General features: G+C 43.5%; 1 protein-coding gene across 1 annotated transcript; it reads right to left on the bottom strand.

Annotated features, from left to right (window-relative positions):
- Positions 1-801: 801 nt before the first annotated feature.
- spcs3 (signal peptidase complex subunit 3) lies at positions 802-13,863 on the bottom strand. Its single transcript, XM_070553577.1, has 5 exons — positions 13,638-13,863; positions 8,088-8,161; positions 2,814-2,890; positions 2,431-2,546; positions 802-1,043 (listed from the first exon to the last, which is right to left on the bottom strand). The coding sequence occupies exons 1-5, from the start codon at positions 13,778-13,780 to the stop codon at positions 911-913; spliced, it is 543 nt and encodes a 180-aa protein (XP_070409678.1). The 5' UTR covers positions 13,781-13,863; the 3' UTR covers positions 802-910.
- Positions 13,864-16,722: the final 2,859 nt, after the last annotated feature.

Genomic DNA, 16,722 nt, shown 5'->3' with positions numbered 1-16,722 from the left:
GAGATAGGAGACGGAGAAGCAGAGACAGAAGTAGCCATAGCCGTGCTGAGGCTAAGCTAACTGGACGAGCAAACTGCTCAACACCAAATAAACTGCGTGCGAACTCAAATGGTTCCCTAAGAGCTAGGTGGAACAACAGAAAATGTGTGTTTTAGCGTGCTTTTGTGCTACAATAACTCAGAGATACCCTAGTAGAGAAATTAAATCTGTTTTAGCGAGCCCCAAACACCATACAGCTACACGTAGTGCAACACTGAAAACAGGAAACGCTGTACCGCCAGGTGCAGCCAATTCAATCCTGTAGCAATTTAGTTGTGAGTATCAGTGGATCATTCACCTGGTCGCTGATGCTACGGTGACCATGATGTAATAGAATACTTCATTAGTCAATGGAAGATGTAATAGAATACTTCATTAGTCAATGGAAGATGTAATAGAATACTTCATTAGTCGATGGAGGATGTAATAGAATACTTCATAAGTCGATGGAGGATGTAATATAATACATCATTAGTCGATGGAGGATGTAATATAATACATCATTAGTCGATGGAGGATGTAATATAATACATCATTAGTCGATGGAGGATGTAATAGAATACTTCATTAGTCGATGGAAGATGTAATAGAATATCCAAATACTAAAATATTCGCTAGCTGCAGCCCTTAAGTCAAGACTAATGTCATAAAACGACTCGTCTGACTTGGGTCCAAGTCGTGTGACTCAACTCCCCACCATTGGTGTAATGTGTTCACTAACATTTTAGAACCAACTCACAGCACAAAATATTCACACAAACATACGTTCCGATGTGTTCTTTATTACAAACATTTCAGGAAAGTAACTGGAATGGGCCGTGACCAAGCCATCCGTGTGCGGGTGAGTCTTGTCGCAGGCTGCACATTTGGTCTAGTAGCTCTTGGTGGTTTCATATGTTTCAGGGAAAGGTAAACTAATGTGTCCACTTCCAGCAACGAGGGGAAGGATTCCAGCATTTGGGACCACATTCCAGGACAGCATCAGAGTGATGTTCTTATTGGCTCTGCAGACCAAACAAGCAAGAGTCAGCCCACATGCTGCCTAGACACTTATAACTTATTACCAAAGATATTAAAGCTTAATTTATTGCCCGTGACATTGCGCCCCCTTTGCCATGAAGGTTAGAACATTTACACACGAGGAAACTCCTGTGAAGCAAGTCAAAACAAGCCCATTTGTAGCCTTCATTCACTTTTAGTTAGGTGATTTGACAATAAAATGTGCGGTTAGCTGCACTAACACACAAGGATGTAAAGTCAACCTGTCCTTTTTTTTTTAAATAACTTTGATGGAGACCGTGGCCGGAGATGAACTGCGGCGACCAATCAAACGGACCTCAAAGTATCTTTAGCTTTGCAGTGAACATGTTTTTACCAGCTAAGGTTGGAGTTCAGATATTTCTTGAGGAAGACAGGGATAAATATGTTTATACTACTTATCGTAATGGACGACGTACCGTCCACCGTAGTGGAATGAGGGATAATTATCGCTCCAGTGTAAGATTTCATGTGTTCAAATTACATTATTACTACAAGTGTCGCTGTTCAGAGACATCTCGTCTCATCCTGGTGCGAGAGCAGCAGCCAGCCCGATGGCACCACCAGCAACAAAAACTGGTAAGCACCTGGACTTTATATAAAATCAGCTTTGGTCTTAAGTCTTACACTGTTTGTAAAATGGTGTTATAAATCCAACTTGTTCATGACAGTGAGCTGCCACAGAGAGAAGCTAACATGCTGATGAAGGTTCTCAGTCATCCAGGTCATGGCCATCCAAAGAGTTCAGATGTAGGCAACTGAACTTCTTTGGTTTCTTTAGCTTCTCATCCAAGGAGCTTTGTCAATTCTGACTGGAATATGGGAGTCAAGCTTATAAGATGTAGCTGTCTGTTGTTGTTTAACAAGCCGAAACTGCCTCCGAGTACCCCAGGCCAACGACTCATCAGGGGTAGAGACCCCTGATGAGTCGTTGGCCTCTATTGAGAGGGAGTCGTGTTGATTAGATGCAGGAATGTGTGACCTAGACTGAAACTGCTTAGGAATGAGATCCAAAGCTGCAATTGTAAGTCCTGGAAAGGTGAAATCTAAGCCCCTCCCCTATTTATGAAAAACCCACTTTAAATAACTATAAAATTTGGCCCTCTTTGCAAATAGTTTGGTAACTTCGGCCTTACATGGTTAATGCTAAGCTAAGGCTAACAAAATAATGACTGGGCTGGTTACAAAGTGCTTTTTTTCCACCTAACACTGGGAAATTTAGCAACAGAGTAGAATTCACTTAGGGGAGCAGTATCCCTGTAATGTGCGGTACCAGATGTTGCTCTGATTTCCACGTAAGAACCTTTTCACATCTTCGTTAGGTCTGTTTCATAGATGGTTGGAGAGTCTCACCTGAGTCCGTTCCCATCATCAAAGAAGAAGTATTTGGACTTCATGTTTCTGAGGTTCAGTTTGGTGCTTTCCCCTCGAAGAACGATCTTATCCCACAGCACCACCTGGTTCAGAGACTGACACACACACACACACACACACACACACACACACACACACACATTAACCCACCAACAACTAACAAAGCATGAGCATCATCTCAGGACTGGCATCGTTCCATCTCATCAACAGACCAAACCTCGATAAAACTGTTAGATTCCTATTAAACCCAATCTGGATGGAACGTAATTTAATGATGTCAGAAGGTTGGAGAAAACAACATTTGACAGTGTGAGTGCTGGTTAAACGTCTTTAGTTAAAGGTGTGTGTGGACAGTGACTCACATTGCTCTTTGTGGCATATTCAGCAGACAGGTAGAGGAACAGCTGTTTCACGTTCCAATCGAAAATCGGCTGCAGATGTGAAGCAAGTTAAAGACCAACTAGAGGTGCAACAACAATCCACTAAAGCCAGAGCTAAAGGACACCACATTCTCTTCTGAGCATGTTAAAGATAAGAGTTTAATCTTCCAGAAATGAAACAGTTTAGAGGATAGAGCTCACGGTTCACTAGTACCATCAGTGTGTACAGGGAAGTAGTTTAGTGACAATGTAGGCACTATTATTAAAGGTTCCCCAACATTTACCATGTGATTATTCCTCAAGAAAAATACCTCCAAACCCTTTTTGGCTGCATCAATGCATTTTCAGGCTCCAGCTTCAAGCCTGCACATGGGACAAAGCAGCAAAATGCCTCTCCTCCCCCTGAAGCTCTGATCTGGAACCCGCCTCCCCTAGAAGTAGGTCACTAGCGTCCACTTAGAGTTGTGGGCAGATGGCTGATTTCATGCTGCAGTTGAGAATGTGACCTTCATGTCACAGATGACTGTTTTAAACCTCCACCAGCACCAGAGTGGAGATTCTGACTAATTAACCGCCGTAAAAAACACGTGTCCTGTCCACAGAGACGCACGTAATGGCCAGCATTCACGTAATCCGGTGTCTCTTTCACCTTTTTGGGTCGACTTTCCCCTCGTGTCAGAATCTACGAGATCGGGGCGAGTTTCAGGCTACATGTGGTGTAGTATACGGGCGGTAACAAGAGGCGATGAGCACCACGCGACCGATCAGCAATCATGAGCTCACACGGATTTATCCTGTGTTTGATTTTTGCTCGTCCCTCCTGAGTGCATCTCACTGATGAAGCGGCGCGACCCAAGAGTTACCAGAACCGCTCACGGCGCAGACATGAGTCACGCACAGCTATGTCCCTATTAACACACAGTGTTTTTTATTTACATACTTTTTACACACACAATGACAGGGGTGGTCAAGAAAGCGTGTTTGCCGTGTTGATGTCAAATTAAACTGATAAAACATTCATTTTCTTTCTTTTCTGTTCCTCCTCCAACCCCATAAAACCCTGTGTGTCCTGCAGCACCCCCGAAGGACAACAGGCATCAATAACACAAGAGAAGTCTGGCGTGTTGTGGAAAAATTATTTTTAGCATATTTGTAGGTCCGGCGTGCTGCTACCAGACGTACGGTGTGAGCGGTCAGGTTGCATTTGAGAACCGGGTCGTACGGCGTGAGCACGACTCTGCGAGGAAGTCGTACAGTTTGAGCTCAAGCTGAACGCTACGCGTGAAAAAGTTGCACCGTGTCCGCCCCGCTCTAGACAACAGTTGTCTTATTTCAGTGCAGAAGACCCTCGATGCAAGGCAGTTCACTCTTCATGGCTCCACTGACTTTTCCTGTTACTAAACAAAAGCAATGAAATTTGACATTAACAAAAATCCTATCAGAAAATGAAAAAGACAGGCGAACGGAACAAAGACCCAATCAGAAACTGTCTGGAGCCGGCCGCTGTTTAAACTAGGTAGCGGTAGCCATATAAGCCAGCTACAGTTATACAACTTCTGTCTAAAACAAGAAAAAGTCCGCGTCCGACAGAAATAGCACTAAACGTGACCATCTATTAGCATTTACATCTGGGGTCTCTCCTTGTTTACCCCAACCACGGCGCAGCGGATTGTTTTTTGTTTCTGTGGTGCTGCTATGCCATCATGTAATCAGCATTCGGTGTTCTAGCTGTGTTTTTGTGAAGAAAAGCATTCAGGCAGCTCACTTTGGTTAATTAGTTAAGAAAAAACTAATAAATACACCTGAAAACTGTTGCATTGAGTTTCAATGAGAAAAGGGTGAAAATATTATTGCCTGTCTGAGAAAAGTGCATCAAGTGTACAGCGAAGAGTTTATAGCCTTAAAACATTTATGATAATTATAAAAACTAAAGCGTCGCAGATGTGGCCTTCAGCGGTTATGTTTAATAAAATAGGCACAGTGGGAAGAGTGCTGGGCTCTTTCTTAGCTACACATACCAGTATGATGCTTCAACCCTTTGTTGGTTAACTGTTCAGAATAAAAGGACTAATTCTTTTTACTTTCTTTCTGTAGCCATTGTGAGTCCGTGTGAGGTGAGCAGAGTGACTCAACTGCTTGGAAACGAGCAGATTCAAAGATGTTTAGAGACGACATTTAGCAGAGAATAAAACTAAAATAAAAAAACAAATCTAAATAAATTACAGCCAACACCGGGAGTCAAACAGGTATCAGCACATGACAAAGCCAGATGAAAGGAAGATGCTTTAATACCTTCACCCCTTCACCAAGTTGTGTTTTGCCCTCTGCTGACGCCGGTTCCACTCTCGGTGGAGTCGGCAATAATCTATTTAGCCAGCTGAAACAGATTTAATTTGTTTATATTTTAGTTTTATGTCTCTAAAAGTTCTTTAATCTGGTCGCTCCTAAACAGCATTTTAGGTGAAACTCTGCTCACACATGGACTCACACTGGCTAAGTAAACTAAATAAAAACAAGCACATTAGTCATCATATTTTTAACGGTTTACCAATAAGCTAGAAGAAAGTAAAACGTTAACGCCGTGGCCGAGAGGCGAACCTGCTCTAAACTACATACCAGCCTGTCACCATAACCACTTCACCACTGACCCCGGCTTTCCACAGGAACCGTCAGCAGCTCGTCATAGCTGCTGATAGGAACCGCTGTGGTCAACAGAACCTTTTCCACCGGAGCCGTCGGCAGCGCGAGTCGGCCGCGTCTCAGGAGCAGCATGTCGCGGCCTTTACGCGCCGGTTCTATTTTCTACGCGCGACGCCTCTGAAACGGGTCAAGTTCGACATTTTTGGGGAAGGAAAGACAGGAAATCGGACGCGGAAACGGAGAGAAGCTCTCGAGATTTTCAGAATAAAGAACGTACTGCCTTCCGGTCGCTTTACTTTAAAAAAGGTTACTAACTGTGCGTCCCCGTGAGAAGTTATCACCTAGCTAGCGGTCTCCTTTGTTTGTCAGGTCCGTATTGGCGATTATAAAACGGACAGAACATAAAACACAAACCATGTTGTAGTTTTCTCCTGCTTGTTGTTGTGTTTACTGACGAAGTCACTCGTGTGACTTCGTGCTCTGTCGGTGACAGCTGCTCCCCTGCTGCTTCGCGTCTCGTGGGAAGGGCCAAGCAGCAGCTAGACGTGCTGCTGCAGTAACGTGCTGCTGACGGCTCCCGTGGAAACCCGGGGTTAGGAAACAGTCGGCGCCACATGTGCTTGTGCCATCCAGTGTGTCTTTGTAGATGGGATGTACGGGTTTTCCGGGGGGTCTCAGTAGAAGTCATTTCAGAAATAATTAGTCAGAAAATCCACAGAAGATCCAGATCTGAGAACCAAGACCAGACCCGCTTCAGGGGGAGGAGACCCAATTGAAGCGGAGACGGGAGGAAAATGCATGAATGAGGCTAAAAAGGCTTTAGGGTGCTTCTTATGAGGAAATGACAATATAACATGGTAAAAAGCTGGATTTTTAATGATATGGAACCTTTACTGAAACTGTTCACTTAACCTCTCAACTCCGTCCTCAGTCTTGCCTTTCAGGTGACATTAGCTATAAACCTCTTCGGTTCCAGAATGCTCTTGAGTCTGACAACGGGAACGAACTGGACTGGATCTGATGGAATGGGCGGAGCTGACTCTGGTAAAGCTCCACCTTTGTGGTTCTGCAGTGAGCACCCTCTCCATTTTCTTGGGTCAGATATGGGCGGAGCTTAACTGTAAAACAGTTTTAATTTTTGCGGTACAAATTCAAGCTGATGAAAAAAACTGATTTAAGATAAAATGACATCTCAATAGCACCAACGGTACTATTTCACCACAGTGTGCCTACCTTTGTTCTCAAAAGTTTAAAAACGCATGTAATGGACGGACTCTATACTTTCACTCACTTAGGATGATCTTCTGAGCCTTTACTGTCTCGTCAGTTCAGCGGAACAAGGGTAAAACCTTGAGCTGCACTTCCACTATAGGAGTTTTGGGAAATTCGGGGAGGGGGAATGTGACCAGGAATTTCATAAAATGTCTGTTTCGGCAATGAGTGATGTCACAAATCAGTGGTGACAGGCAGACCATACATTAACAGTTGTATTCTTTAAAGTGACAGTGTGTAGTTTTTACCATCAGTCTCTGGAAATATCCACTGGAATGTTGTTGTTAATTAATTAAAATATAAACAGTTGAAGAAAAATATAGGCAGTTTCATAACATATAACCATAAAAATCAGGTCTAAAATACATGGAGCGGATCTAAGGGTATTTCTCAACGCCAAGGAACCTTGCCTTGATGTCTTGGCCCCGCCCCGGTTGCCTAGGAGATACGTCATCGGGAGAAGCCAAGGAGTGTTCCAATGTTCATGTTCTTCCGAGGCGTGTGTTCTCTGTTTGTTAGCCGTTTAGCTAGATGAGCGAGGATACACGGGAGGTGTCTTGTAGCCTAGCCTTGGTCAAAAATTTCCCAGAATACACCATGGTACTTTAAAAAGAATGGCGGATCAGAAGCCGGCAGCTACTTCGGGAACAATTTTTAAATTTAAAATTAAGTCAACTAATTTAAAATGTTTTTTTTAGATCCAAAGAAGTTATCTGTGGTTGGTTAGTTGCTTATTAGTTACAGCTTCGGTGGCTAGCGGGTAGTAACTCGCTTATATTTTTAACTTAATAAACATATACACAATTTAAAAAGTAAAAGCTCGTTATTTATTTATATTGAAACTAATACGTATAAAATATAACACTATCTCCCTGTGATTTTAAAGAAGCTGCTTATTATCTTCTTGCATTACAACTTCTAATTTTACGAAGGTCTGGTCACCTCTGCTGATGTCATCTACTCCTGAGTTACAACCAGTCAGCGCGAGTCACTCACAAGCCCCACCCAGGTTTGTTTTAGCTGGCCCGGTGAAATAAAGACACCACGAAGGTCCAATAAAACGACCCAGATGTGAACCTGTCAACACTTTTCTATCGACCTGAAGCTGCTGACGGTGAGTTTTAACCACATAATGAAAATCTTACTGCAGTTGAAAGTTTTATAACATACTGTCACCTGCACACACTTTAGAGACTGTGCTAGTTAGCTCAACCCCAGGAGATGCACATGCATCTTCAGGTCCCACATGTGTGTTATGGCTCACAGGCCCTGGGGGTCCACTAACCCAAAGTTACATTTTAAGAGTGAATAAATGTGTTACACAAGCAGCTTATTAAAAGATATCAGCAGAGATGTCAAAGGTAATGAAACCAAGGTCACTTCGTTCTCTGGGTCCTGTGAAGTCATCAACATTCTTCCTGTTAAGCAAAAACAACAAAGACATATTTAAGAGTTAGAAACCTGCTGGAAACCGGCCCTCCAGGCCTGGACTTGAATAGCCTGCACTAGGGTGTTGTCTACCACTAGGGGGCAGTTTTGGATCAAGACAAGAAAAAGAAGGAGACAGTGTTAAGATCGATGTCCGATACGGCACATGTGGCGCAGGTTTGAGTAAAGCTTGGGAAAGGAATGCTTGCCTACTCGTGCTACTTCCTGATACAACGGTCGACCATAACAACTGACAGCAATGACTTTGGTACTAAAGCCTGCACCTTTCTTGCCGTGCAGTGCTCTCCACCTGACGGAGAATGTTCAACAACTACTTGACCGCGACTCATGCAACTCGTATACTTGGCCATGCACTGCTAAGGAATTCTCTGGGAATCTATGGACAACACTAATTTTACTCCCTGCCCAACTCTGGTTCTTCGTATGACGCGGCTATGGGGGTTCTGGAACTACAATTCACTACTAAAAGTTAGTTTTGCCATAGCAAGTAGTCGGTTCTGTTATCGGACGCAGCGAGCTGACGAGTTTCTGACCGCTCTACAAGAGTGGGCTACTTCATGTGATTATGGAGCTCAGGAAGATACGGAGAAGCTTGAAGAATACCTCGTGGAAAAACTCTAAAAATATGAACGTTTTGTTCCCCCGTGACTGGAGGAGTGAAAAGGTATGCAGCAGGTGTTTTACTGATGGAGGGAAATGATGGGAAACATGGGTTTAGAGGTGGCGAGCGCCTGGAAGAGGATGAGGGATGCATCTGTCTGTGTTAAAAAGTATCTTAAAGGCCCCATGCGTGAAATCCATTTAAATCATGAATGAAAAAATGTGACTCTAGCGCCATGCAGGTCAGAGAAAATATTGCAGCTACGGTGGCTCACTCATGAGCTTGACTGTATTATCAATTTCCAACCTGTGTAGCCTAACCCACACCCAGCTACTCTACCACTTAAAAACGCATTTACAGGTGCTGGCCAGTAAATTAGAATATCATCAAAAGGTTGAAAATATTTCAGTAATTCCATTCAAAACGTGAAACTTGTACATTATATTCATGCAATGCACACAGACCAATGTATTTCCGATGTTTATTACGTTTAATTTTGATATTTATAGGTGACAACCAATGAAAACATCAAATCTGGTATCTCAGAAAATTAGAATATTCTAAAGGCCAATGAAAAAATGTTTGTTTCTCTAATGTTGGCCAACTGAAAAGAATGAACATGAAAAGAATGTGCATGTATAGCACTCAATACTTAGTCGGGGCTCCTTTTGCCTCAATAACTGCAGTAATGCGGCGTGGCATGGACTCGATCAGTCTGTGGCACTGCTCAGGTGTTATGAGAGCCCAGGTTGCTCTGATAGTCGTCTTCAGCTCCTCTGCATTGTTGGGTCTAGCGTATTGCATCCTCCGCTTCACAATACCCCATAGATTTTCTATGGGGTTAAGGTCAGGCGAGTTTGCTGGCCAATCAAGGACAGGGATACCATGGTCCTTGAACCAGGTGCTGGTGGTTTTGGCACTGTGTGCAGGTGCCAAGTCCTGTTGAAAGGTGAAGTCTGCATCCCCATGAAGTTGGTCAGCAGCAGGAAGCATGAAGTGCTCTAAAACTTCCTGGTAGACGGCTGCATTGACCCTGGACCTCAGGAAACAGAGTGGGCCAACACCGGCAGATGACATGGCACCCCACACCATCACTGACGGTGGAAACTTTACACTGGACCTCATGCAACGTGGATTCTGTGCTTCTCCGCTCTTCCTCCAGACTCTGGGTCCTTGATTTCCAAAGGAAATGCAGAACTTGCTTTCATCAGAAAACATAACTTTGGACCACTCAGCATCAGTCCAGTCCTTTTTGTCCTTGGCCCAGGCGAGACGCTTCTTGCGCTGTTTCATGTTCAAGAGTGGCTTGACACACGGAATGCGACACCTGAATCCCATGTCTTTCATGAGTCTCCTCGTGGTGGTTCTTGAAGCGCTGACTCCAGCTGCAGTCCACTCTTTGTGGATCTCCCCCACATTTTTGAATGGGTTTGTCGTCACAATTCTCTGCAGGGTGCGGTTATCCCTAGAGCTTGTACACTTTTTTCTACCACATTTTTTCCGTCCCTTCGCCTGTCTGTTAATGTGCTTGGACACAGAGCTCTGCGAACAGCCAGCTTCTTTAGCAATCACCTTTTGTGTCTTGCCCTCCTTGTGCAAGGTGTCAATGATTGTCTTTTGGACAGCTGTTAAGTCAGAAGTCTTCCCCATGATTGTGGTGCCTTCAAAACAAGACTGAGGGACCTTTTAAAGGCCTTTGCAGGTGTTTTGAGTAAATCAGCTGATTAGAGTGGCAGCAGGTGTCTTCTATATTCAGCCTTTTAAGAATATTCTAATTTTTTGAGATACCAAATTTGGAGTTTTCATTAGTTGTCACTTATGAATATCAAATTTAAATGTAATGAACATTGGAAATACATTGGTCTGTGTGCATTGCATGAATATAATGTACAAGTTTCACGTTTTGAATGGAATTACTGAAATATTTTCAACCTTTTGATGATATTCTAATTTACTGGCCAGCACCTGTATAATTACGACTGTTTATCAACCTACCAGTTCTGAAGGAAACAAGCTAGTTCTGTTCTTGAAGCTGTCATGATCCACTCACGGAAGAGGGGTGACGTCAGCCGGGAGGTCAGGTGTTGTGAGAAATTGTGTTCCCCAGAAATATTCTGTCCCCCCGTGTCGGGAGATCACATTTCTGGCTATTTTCACAATATTTGTGATCAAATTTTAGGGGAAAATGATGTAATGCAATGTAATAATGTTATGCTGGCGTGGTGGAGATTGGCATCACAAGCTACTAGTTAGCCACAGCTAGAGCTGGGGACACGCTGTGTATCCTGTAAACTCCCACGGATTACCAGCAAAAGGAGACCCAAGTCTAAAGGTAACGTTTGAGAAGAAGCCCTCTGTGTCGGAGTGTCAGCGCATGGAGAACTACATCGCCGTTAGTAAAGTGTTGTGGAGATAAAGTACACAACGCTGATTTAGCCACTGGCTAGCGGACGGGCGCTGGAGCGTGTTGGGAGAGACGGCAGGCTACAGGAAGAGAGACTTGAGTAGAAGACTTTGGAACGGACACGTTGGGACTGGATCGGGAGTTCGGGTACTAGGAAAAGACAGATGAACAACTTGAGGTGAGTTTGGGAGTCAGAGACACTAATCGGAGGTTCACGTCCAGCTAATAGCAGGCAGGGGTCTGAGCATATGCAGCTTCCTTGTGTTGGACATGATGATGAACATTTTATGTGTCTTTTGATATAATAGTTTTTCATTCAAACTAACAAGTGCAGCAACTGTGTAGCTAATCTTTGCTATTTCTTAGTTGAATTAGCAGACTCCATGCTTCCAGGGCGCACTGCTGCACTCTGCTGGTTCTTTCAGGTTACAGTCAGTCCAAACAGGTAACGTGGAGCTCGTATGTCCCTAAACAGCTACTGTATTTTAAGATGGTGGATGACCATGGAGCCTCGACCACAGTTAATGTGTATAAAAATGTATAATTTCAAGTTGAGAGGGATATTTAGAATTGATGTTAGTGAGAAATATTAGTGAAAAAGGACATGTTTGTGAACTGGAAACACTAGATTTGTTAGTAAACAGGTAAAAATATCACACACTGTGCCTTTAAACACAAAAAGCATAATACAAACACACCATCTTGAACCGGATACACGGGACAGCACAGAACGGCGCTACACCCTCTGCTGTGCAACACTGGGCTCCATGATGTCTGTGGTTTCAGCTAACATCTGAGCCACTATATGTAATCATCTTTATAACAAATGTTTAATTATTAAGAACCACAGCGTCTGAATGTTTCATTAACTGGCTTAAAAATCTACGTAATTCAGCTGGTGTCAAGCAAGCCTCCAGTTTGTTTTCTGTTCCCAGTCTATTCAAATTATTATGGGAATGGATGTGGAAACCGGATTTCAAAATAAAATTCAACTTCGAGTGAATTATCAGATACATAATAACAAATAATTTAGGTTTGTTCACTATTAGCGCCCTGTTGATATCAAGGCCATCTTATTTTGGATTTCAAAGTAAAAGCCCTGTGAATTTTCATTTTTGAACTACTCTTTCAATTACTTCAGAATGCTCTTAAAAGCTAAAGTCATATTTCCAAAGAGTAGTTGCATTTTGTATCAACACTATCCAACCACAGCAATTTGAAATTGTCCATATTTGGCCGACTCTTTTAAAGATTTCTAAATGCTCTAAAATAGCAAATTGCTGTTTCCACAGGGTAATTCCACTTTAGATCAACAGTATACAACCCCACAGTGATACCATATCAATATCAAGTCATTCTGATTTTGCTTTCAAAAATAAAGGCATTTTCAAACTGCCCATATCAGACTTACTCCTGGAAGTTTCAAAATGCTCTAAAAAGAATAATTTCTGTTTTCACAGGGTAAGTCCACCTTAGAATTATTCTGAAATGTTTTTTATTCTTTCTGTTACTCACATGTATGTTTTGATGTGCATTGGTGTTAGTTTGAATGACATCTCCAAGGCCCTTTAATTTATAACAGTCTTGTATTGTTTTTTTCTTTTTGCTTTGTTTGTCAACTGTTCACCACATTTAAAACCCACAAAAAAAGACAATAGTTAACTTTAAAATTAGTACAGAGGTGTAGAATAAACTCAGCCATGATGTCATTTGTCTTATGCAGTCAGAGAGATTATTGAATGTTGTTGAATTTGGATATGGTATCACTGTGGGGTTGTATACTGTTGATCTAAAGTGGAATTACCCTGTGGAAACAGCAATTTGCTATTTTAGAGCATTTAGAAATCATTAAAGGTAGGTCAACTATGGACAATTTGAAAGGCCTTTATTTTGGAAGGCAACATCAGAATAACTTCATATTGATATGGTATCACTGTGGGGTTGTACACTGTTGATCTAAAGTGGAATTACCCTGTAGAAACGGCAATTTTCCATTTTAGAGAATTTTGAAATCACTGAAAATTAGGTCGTATATGGGCAATTTAAAAAGGCCTTTATTTTGGAAGGCAACATCAGACTGAGTTGAAAATTCACAGGGCTTTTATTTTGAAATCCAAAATAAGATGGTCTTGATATTGACAGGCCGATAATAGTGAACAAGCCTAAATTATATGTTATTATGTTCTTAAAATATCTTAATTCACTCGAAGTTTGCTTTTATTTTGAAATCCGGTTTCCACATCCCCTCCCGTAATACTTTGAAAAGACGGGGAACCGACAATAAACTGGAGGCTGGCTTGACACAAGTGTAACTCAACAGAAGACACGCTAACGATAAAACCAGGAAGTCGTTTTGTTCCGCAGCTAAAACCGGTGATTCTGTCAGAACTTGTGATGACGAGAACACGGGTTCTAGCAGCTGCTACTGAGGGTTCCTTACAGCATAACCTTGGAGACGTGGATGTCCACAGGAACTCTTCTGTCCTTAAAGGCGGTGGTGATGAAACAGCCGAACGTCAGGGCAGCCATGACGCTCAGCGAGAAGGCGAACAACGAGTTGGCTCTCGATAAAACCGTATTCATGGTCAGAGGGTTAGCTAGTGCTGCACCAACGAACGTTTACCCGCAGACCGGAAAAGGAAGTTCACTACAACCATAGACATGGATAAGTAGACGCCTCGTTGGGCGCTGGACAGCGTAACAGCATGGCTGCCATATTGGATGGGTCTCCTCTCGTTTCTGTGCCTCCTACAGTTACAACAACCGACGTAAACAGGTCACGTGGGATCACTAATGACTTTTCTAGCCTACCTGATAGGATTTTATTTTATTTTGTTTAATTATATTTATATTTTAATTATCGTGCCATACTATCTGATTTTGTGAAGAAAAAAAACTCGATAAAATGTGTTTTTTAGTTGGGTAAGCACCTTCCTCAGTAGAAATGAATGCAGTGGTGGTGAATGGAGACCCATGTAAAATGGCAGCTGGCCACTAGCCTCTGATGACTAGCCTAATGGTGAGATCACCAGTGATCAGCGCAAAGTGCATGCAGGTTAGATTTGTGTCTGACTCATTGGTCTGACTTAACTCCCAACAAGTGATCTACTCCTTTAAAATAATAGTCTCTACATGTGGATTCTGAATGTTTTATTAAGGAATGCCATTCTGAGCCAAGAGCACTGCAGTGATACTTGAGTTTTAATGGCTAGGTCGTCTGAGCTGAGAGTCTGAGGTGGGTCTTCTGCAGAGATTTAAAAAGGTCACAAGCCTAAGCAGCTGGTCCACAGAACTAGAGCCACCACAGAAGAAGTCCTACCACCTCTGGTTTTCACCGGGAATCTGGGATGAACCACTAGGGAGTGATTTGTGGACCTCAGAGTTCTGGCAGGGGTGTAGCAGTGGTGGAGTTCCGATAAAAAGGATGGAGCCATGAAAAAAACAACTCTAAACTTTTGAACCAGGTCCTGAAGTAGAGGCCAGCAACGTGGTGGTGAACTACAACTGTCCCAGCTGTCTTGACTGAGGACGCAACAGCTGCGACAGGCTGAGTGAGGCTCAACCCTCCAACCCTTCAGTCACAGGCGACCACTTGACTCCTCTGCCACAAAAGGAGAAATGTTTGACAGTGGAGGTAAGGCTTCAACAGCAGCAGAGCTACAGGAACTTTGCCACCTTTTAAAAGTGTTAAAAAGCACTCCAGACGTACGTCTGTTAGACACCAGCTTACAGACCAAAAGCTCGTAGCTTAGACGGCTCTGGTGTTCCAGAAGATGGCGTTTGGCCACATCCAATGAGACCTGAGGGGACTCTTCTTCCACTTCCCTCCAGGAGGTGCTTCTGAAAGTGTGTGAATTCTTCATGGTAATAAGAATACAACATTGATATGTAATCACCACAAATAAATAAGACGCGACAATTCCACCATTTTGTGGAGCTGCTTACAGTTAGCTCCTACTAGCCAAGGCCCTGTCTGCTCTCCGTCCTATGGGTGACCACAAGCCAAGGTGGGCGGGGCCATGAATACTATATTTCCCTCTGACTAAAGCCGGGCGGACACTGTGCGACTTTTTCACTCGTAGCACTCAGCTTCAGCTCAAACTGTACGACTTCCTCGCAGAGCAGATCTCACGAGTCGTGCGCTCACACTGCACGACCCAGTTCTCGGATGCGACCTGACTGCTCACACTGTACGTCTGGTAGCAACACGTCGGCCCTAAAAATGTGCTAAAAATAGCAGTTTTTACTCAACACGTCAGACTTTTTTGTCTTCTCTTGCCTGTTGTCCTTCGGGAGTGCTGCAGGAGGACACACAGGGATTTATGGGGGTTGGATGAGGAAAACGAAATAAAGAAAGTAAATCTGTGTTTTGTGATCAGTTTAATTTGACATGAACACGACAAACACGCTTTCTTGACAATCTTTGTGAGTAAAAGAAATGTGTAGAAATAAAAACGAACAGCGTGTGTTATTAAGGAAATAGCAGGCGAGCGGCGTTGATGCAGGATTGCGCATGCACCGTGAGCGGTTCTGATACTTTTTGGGTCGCAGCTGCTCGCTGTGCCGCTTCAACAGTGCGATACCCTCACGAGGGACGAGCAAAATTTTAAACACGCCAGAAGTCCGTGCGACCTCACGACTGCTGATCGGCAGCTGGTCACGTGGTGTTAATCGCCTCTCGTAACCCCCCGTACACGACCGCTCGGCGCTAAACTCGCCCCGATGTCGTGGATTCTCGCACGACTGGAAAATCGGCTCAAAAAAGTGAAAAAGTTGCATAGTGTACACCCGGCTTAATGGGGGTTTCACATCTGGTACCGATCGGCCCGGCCTGCATTGAACATATTGTTTTCATCCCTGGGTGATCTGGTACTTGCCCCCTCCTACCAGGCGGGTTTTTGGCCCTTAACCTCTGGTGGTCTGCTCAGGGCTGGGCCAGGCCAACATGCCCACTACGACTGACTGGCCGGCTCAAATACCAACCTGCCGTTAGAGGGAGCTTCTGATTGGTGGATAGAATCAACCAACAGTGTGAATAAACCCTACTGGTGTGGGACCGGACCGACGCTACCCAGCCCGGTCCGTGCTAGCCCAGATGCGAAACGCCTAATGGAGACAGTTTTTTTCCCAACAGTAGTTTCTTCATCTCTTTCCTTTGGGCAGCTGATGCAGACGATGGGAGTGTAGCATGAATACGCAGCTCAGAGTGACCAATCGTGAATCGAATAGAACCATTATTGCTGTTGGAGCTATATTTCTGCAGCTGTCACCTCGCTAGACTGTTCCATACATACTTTATTATTATAACTGGTTAATTATTCTACAGAATGAATAAAAAGGTGTTAGGCTCATGTGCTATGGTGGTGGAATTCTGTTAGGGTTAGGGTTACACGTGTCTAGTTTCTCTGGACATTTTCCTGTTAATATTCATGAGGTAACGCTCATCCTGGCTTCACTGATGCTGCTGATTCCAATCGTGTGATCTGACAGTCAGAGCAGATCAGAGCTCTTGTTGTCAGATTAAT

The sequence above is a fragment of the Nothobranchius furzeri genome, chromosome 7 (assembly GCF_043380555.1).
Source record: "Nothobranchius furzeri strain GRZ-AD chromosome 7, NfurGRZ-RIMD1, whole genome shotgun sequence".
Lineage (NCBI taxonomy): Eukaryota > Metazoa > Chordata > Actinopteri > Cyprinodontiformes > Nothobranchiidae > Nothobranchius > Nothobranchius furzeri.
This window is presented reverse-complemented; position numbering and strand designations above follow the sequence as displayed.

Excerpts from the sequence above, each read along its gene's own strand:
- spcs3 (XM_070553577.1), bottom strand. The coding sequence starts at position 13,780 with ATGAATACGGTTTTATCGAGAGCCAACTCGTTGTTCGCCTTCTCGCTG. Across the intron at positions 8,162-13,637 it reads CACGTCTCCAAGGTTATGCT|GAAGAATGTTGATGACTTCA; the intron begins GTAAGGAACCCT and ends TTTGCTTAACAG. Across the intron at positions 2,547-2,813 it reads AATATGCCACAAAGAGCAAT|TCTCTGAACCAGGTGGTGCT; the intron begins GTGAGTCACTGT and ends TGTGTGTGTCAG.